Source organism: Propithecus coquereli, unplaced genomic scaffold, assembly GCF_000956105.1.
Source record: "Propithecus coquereli isolate 6110/MARCELLA unplaced genomic scaffold, Pcoq_1.0 Scaffold34, whole genome shotgun sequence".
Classification (NCBI taxonomy): Eukaryota; Metazoa; Chordata; class Mammalia; order Primates; family Indriidae; genus Propithecus; species Propithecus coquereli.
This window is the reverse complement of record NW_012149063.1, coordinates 6,941,546-6,947,128: the sequence shown is the minus strand read 5'-3', so window position 1 is coordinate 6,947,128 and position 5,583 is coordinate 6,941,546. Positions and strand designations below refer to the sequence as shown.

At 43.7% G+C, this 5,583-nt stretch overlaps 1 protein-coding gene across 1 annotated transcript in view; it reads left to right on the top strand.

Moving 5' to 3' along the window:
- Positions 1-1,110: 1,110 nt before the first annotated feature.
- The window catches only part of OLA1 (Obg-like ATPase 1), a 167,371-nt gene continuing 162,898 nt past the window's right edge, over positions 1,111-5,583 (top strand). Inside the window, exons 1-2 of the mRNA XM_012650767.1 lie at positions 1,111-1,344; positions 2,622-2,722. Of these exons, the coding sequence (XP_012506221.1) occupies positions 2,622-2,722 (101 nt within the window). The 5' untranslated portion in view covers positions 1,111-1,344. The remainder of the gene's footprint in view (positions 1,345-2,621; positions 2,723-5,583) is intronic.

The window sequence follows — 5,583 nt, the reverse complement described above, 5'->3', positions numbered from 1 at the left end:
TGCAATCTTATAAATAGTGACTCTGTTGCTGTTTATACAGAGTACCTATTTGAGAGAATTCTGATTGAAAGGGAATAGATTTTTTCAGTTACACTAGACTTTGAAATCTGGCTTCTGCCATTTACCAGTTGTGTGACTTCATCCAAATTAATTTATCTTTCTGATATTGTTCTCTCATCTGTAAAATGGGGATCGTAACCAATTTATACCGTTTTCTTTATTAGCAACTAGTCTCTTTGAAAGAAGCTTCAAGTGTCACAAGTGTTGGACAGCTATTATTACATTCATTGCAGCAACTATTTGCCAACTGAAGGCCAGGATTTAAGTGAAAGAACTCCTTCTACAGTTATGGGTGAGATGGGATGAAACCCTAATATTAACAATAGCTATTATTTATGAGCCTTTCTTATATGTGCCGGGTACTGTTGTTGCAAGCTTTACACACATTATCTCATTTTATCCTCACAATAACCTCCTAAGGTGGGTCTCAATAGCCTTACTTTACTCAAGAGGAAATGGAAGCCCAGAGAAGTTAATTTGTCCAGGGTCAGACAGTTAATGAGTGGTGGAGTCCACATTGGAAACTGTTTCCCAAATTTCAAAGTCCCCTGCTCTTAACCACCAAGAGGAAAAGGGGGGCAGATTGGCTCTATTAAACTCAGTGCGAGTGTGAGACACCTATAAGATGAGGAAGGAATTCTTAGATCATAAGCTTCCCTTCACCCTTTTTTCCTTCAAGGTGTAACAGCTTCGCATCGTCTGGACTGACTGAAGAAAGTTATAGGAAAAAGGATGGCGGACTGGGGCCGTGGTTCACGCGGAGCCGGGCTGGCGGCCAGGCGGTCCGCAGGGGCTGGTGTGGCTCCGGGCGGGAGGTCAGGGCTGAGGGTGCTTCGAGGTCCAGTGAGTGAAGTGTGGGCCTGCAGGCGGGTGAGCGAGCGTGGGTAGACAACGCGGGAGCGCAGCCAGACGCAAGCGGAGATGTGGGGCCCAGAAGCCCCCACGTGCTGGGAAAGCGGAAGACGCGCACTCCCGGAAAGGCCAAGCTACAGCCTTGCGAGCTCCCCACGGCTGGTGGCCGCGCGGCTCCTCCCACCTTGCTCCCGCCTCCCGCGGCCTGCCGGGCCAATGGGCGGGGCGCGCGGGCGGGGCAGGGCGCGCGGCCTGCGCGCAGGTGCCGCCCAGCGCCCGGCCCGCCCGTTCCGCCGCGGCCGCCGTCGTGCGTGCAGCTAGGGAGAGGGGCCGGGCCTGCGCTCTCTCCTCCTTCCTCCCCGCCTCCGGCTGCCGGCAGGACCTGTCTCTCGCTGCCGCTGGGACCCTGTGTCATCGCCCACCCTGAGCACGGTGAGGCCCTCAGGGAGCCCGCGGGCGCGCTCTCCGCCGAATCTTCGGCGCCCGCGCCCCTTGCTCTCAGGCCAGCGCGAGGCCCTGGCCCGGTGGCCAGGATGGGGCGAGGGCGGCGGGTGGCGTGGGGTATGTGGATGAATGAGGCGCTCCCAGACTAGGCCGCGAGTCCTGAGAGCAGCTCAGCCTCACTCCGGCAAGCCTTCTCCTGAGCCCGGGACTGCCAGTGGCCCAGTCCAGAGGGAGAAGATGTTGCGTGGGGGCCCGCGTTGGCTGGGTGGCTGGCCACCCCGCGGTAGGCCAGAGGACTGGACAGGCTCTGCTCTTGCAGCTGTTCTTTGGAGGCCTGAGGTTTGGCTGGGAACAGGTGTCAAGACCCAGAGAAGGGAAATCCTTGGTCTTTGGGGGTCAGAGATCAGAGGCTGGAATATTACTTCAGGAGCAGGGCCCCAGCGTGGCTCCAGGAGGTACAACTCGCAGCCAGAAGACAGGGACAGTTTGGTTCCGAGCTTCTAAAGACGTGGGGTTAACAGTCCTCATGATTTCAGTTTGCAGTGGTAGAGTGGGATTCATTCTGCACGGACAAATTTGGAGCCAGAACTGGCAAGGGACAAGAAAGTTTCAACTTGTGAATAAAAAGATTTAGTGGATTCGTTTACGATTAGAAGTAACCGAAGTGTAGATTTCGGAGATTAATGTTTATGAGGACTGATGAGCCTGCAGTGCCAAAGGTGGAAGGGACTTGGTTGTAAGGACCCCAATACCTGATGTGTATTCATCCGTGTGAGAAAGGGGTTGTGGGTGAAGGAGAGGATCAGGTTTTTTCAGATTATAGAGGAATGGTTTGGTTGCTGGTGGCTCTAGAATGGATTTTCTTTGACTCCCATCTTTGTACCTGCTTCCAAAATCTTTCATTCATATAACCATATGTCAAGTTAAGAAACAAAGTGTTTTGTGAGTTACCTGGATGGAAAATTTATAGCCGTATTTTCAGTTTATCTTTGATTCCTGGTGCCACATACTTTTATATTAATCTTTATGAGACTTTTAAGGAGTGACTGCTTTGACAGCCATCAGAATCAAATATTTTTACAGAACTATTTTTTTTGTTGTTAAAAAATAAAGTGGATTTAGCTCTGTGTTAGTTTTGGATTGATTTATGCAATATGTTTTATTCTTAATCCATTATTCTATAATATATTTTATGTGATGAAATGTGCTTTTGCTCCATGGGGATAGTAAAAAGTTTTGTTCATATGTTTGTTTTGACATTTCAGATGCCCCCCAAAAAGGGAAGTGATGGAATTAAACCACCCCCAATTATTGGAAGATTTGGAACCTCTCTGAAAATTGGTATTGTTGGATTGCCAAATGTTGGGTAGGTGAACATTGGGGCTTTTCTTATTTTCATTTTGTAAATATTTGGGGTCCTATTCTAGAAATGGGAACTCATGAGTTAATTAAAATTTAAATTGAAGAAAAGAGGCCATGAAGCTGGAATATTAATGTTGCAAAATTAGGCTTTGGTTTAGGTATATTTTATTGATGTCAGTGCTGGCTGGCTATGTGTGGTACCTACCTAGGATGGCTACTAGAGACCATGCATAGGATACTTTAGGAAATAATTTTAAAAGCCCCATTATGAGTTTGATTGGATTCTTGGGAGACGAGGGTGAATTTTTCCTCAAGAATGAGGTGACAGTTTTGAACTTAGTATTGGAATTCGCTAGATAAAATGGTTACCATTATAAAGTATCTAAATCTGAAAAGTGTGAGAACAAAAATTTGAGTTTTGTAATGCTTTTAAAATTAAAGTGAATCATGTATTTACAAATAAGAGAGTGATAGGAAATATATGATGGCTTTATCATACAAATCTATACACACATAAATATACAAAGTCAGCTTTTTTCATTTTCATTTTTATTGTTTTTTGAGAGGGACTCTTGCTCTGTTACTAAGGGTGGAGTGCAGTGGTGTGATCATAGCTCACTATAGTCTCGAACTGCTGGGCTCAAATGATCCTCCTGCCTCAGCATCCTCAGTAGCTGGGACTATAGCCTTGTGCCACTATACTTGGCTAATTTTTCTTATTATTTTTTTTAGAGACAAGGTCTTGCTATGTTTCCCAGGCTGGTCTCCTATTCCTGGCCTCAAGCAATCCTCCCACCTCAGCCTCCTAAGTAGCTGGGATTACACTTTGCCTAGCTTGCTTTTTTCATTATTTATCATTCTATCATAATACTTTTCACAAACCTTAAAATCTAAAGTGTCTCAAAAGTGATTAGGGTGTACTAATGGGTAACAGATCAAATATGGATTTGTGAAGGTGACTGAGGATATTTTGGAATGTGCTTTGGGCTTTTAGATTAGTGGCAAGTAGGACAACCATGGTCTTCCATGTGTTCCTTGGAGCCCCTATCATAGACATTCCTCAGTGAATGCAGCATGGTGTGATCAAGTAAGGCACTTCTTAAATTTTTGTAATGTAAACATGAACAAGTGTGGCTATCCTAATTTCAGTCTTTTCCTTGAGCTGGAGAGGTTTGCATTTTGAAGGGATTTCCTGCTGTGATATAGTCTGCTTGCACAGTAAGTCTAAATAGGGAGTGGAAGTATAAGCAAAACAAATAATCAAAGGTACTGTAGGGTGCTATCAATAAACTTGAAAGCAGGGTTTCATTATATATCATTATATATGTTGTGAGCTTTATTGCACTAGTAAAGAAGACATAGTTTTTAGATATTATATACTTTTATTCTAGAATTGCTGCAGTCAATGCAACTTGACTTTAAATGGGACCACTTTAAAACGGGCCATATTAAGTGTTTCCTGTATCTGTAGTCAGCCCTCCTTGTCCGCGGTTCTGCATCCTCAGATTCAGCCAATCTTGGATCAAAAGTATTCAGAAAAAACCAATAAAACTCAGCAATACAACAATAAAAAAATAATACCGTATAACAACTATTTGCCTATTATTTTCATTACATTATGTATTAATATTATACTACATTACTGTATACAAGGGGCTTGAGCATTCCCAGATTTTGGTATCCTCAGGCATCCTGGAACCAGTCCCCCACAGGTACAGGGATGACTGTATAAGCTTTTTAGTCATAGAGTATAATAAAATCAGTGTACATAAAAGTAACCTAAAAATATTTTATTATCTAGTATAAATGTGCTGTTTATGCTTTTAAATCATATACTACCCCCTCCAGTTTCATCGAGGTATACTTTACAAACAGTAAACTTCAGTCATTTTAAAGGTACTTTAATGAATTTTGGCAGTTGTGTTTGGTTGTAAAGGCTTCTATTTGTAGAATGATCTTACTTTACCTAACTATATCAAGGGGGGTTCTTTGTAAGCAACACAAATTCTAGCTATTTTAAGCAAGAGAAAACAGTTTATTGGAAGGATAGAATTGATGGAGGAGCTGAATGGCCAGGCCTCAGGAGGGTAGGAGCCAGGGTGATGCTGGCAGAGATGGGTCCGTGTGGAGCTCAGCCACATGCACTTCTAAACTTTTGGGTGTTTCTCATCTCTGGCTGCCTCTCCTGTGCCAAATTCCTGAGTAAGAAAATCTGCCTGGACATGTCTACCTCTGGGTAGGTCTACAAGAAATAGATTTGGGGAGGGGGCAGTTCTCTGAAGGATGGGCTGCTGATCAAAAATAAGGATATTTAGTACAGGAACCATCTAAAGAATCTCTTGATTTTTATCTGAGTGAATAAGAAGAGTTGTTTTTTAGACAATCAGACGTCAGGCTGATTGTCTAGAAACTTAGAGGTAATATTTATAGCTAATCTGAAATTTACTTAACACTGTATGCCAATCACTATTCTGAGTACTTTATATATATATATTATCTAATTTAATAAGCTGTTTGACATTCCCCTTAATTAGAATGGGATTGTGGTGTTCTTAGCTATTGGTATATTTCTAGTGCTTAGACTGGTGTTAGGAACATAGTGTAGGTATTCAGTATTATTTGCGAATAGGATAGGTATTTCCCCTTTGATGGCTGTTTATAGATTTAAAGATAAGGAGAAATGTTTTAATGAAGTAGAAGGAATATGGAAAGAATATGGAGGCCAGGTACAGTGGCTCACAACTGAATCCTAGCACTCTGGGAGGCCGAGGCAGGAGGATCCCCTGAGCCCAGGAGTTTGAGGTTGCTGTGAGCTAGGCTGACGCCACAGCATTCTAGCCCGGACAATAGAGTGAGACTCTGTCT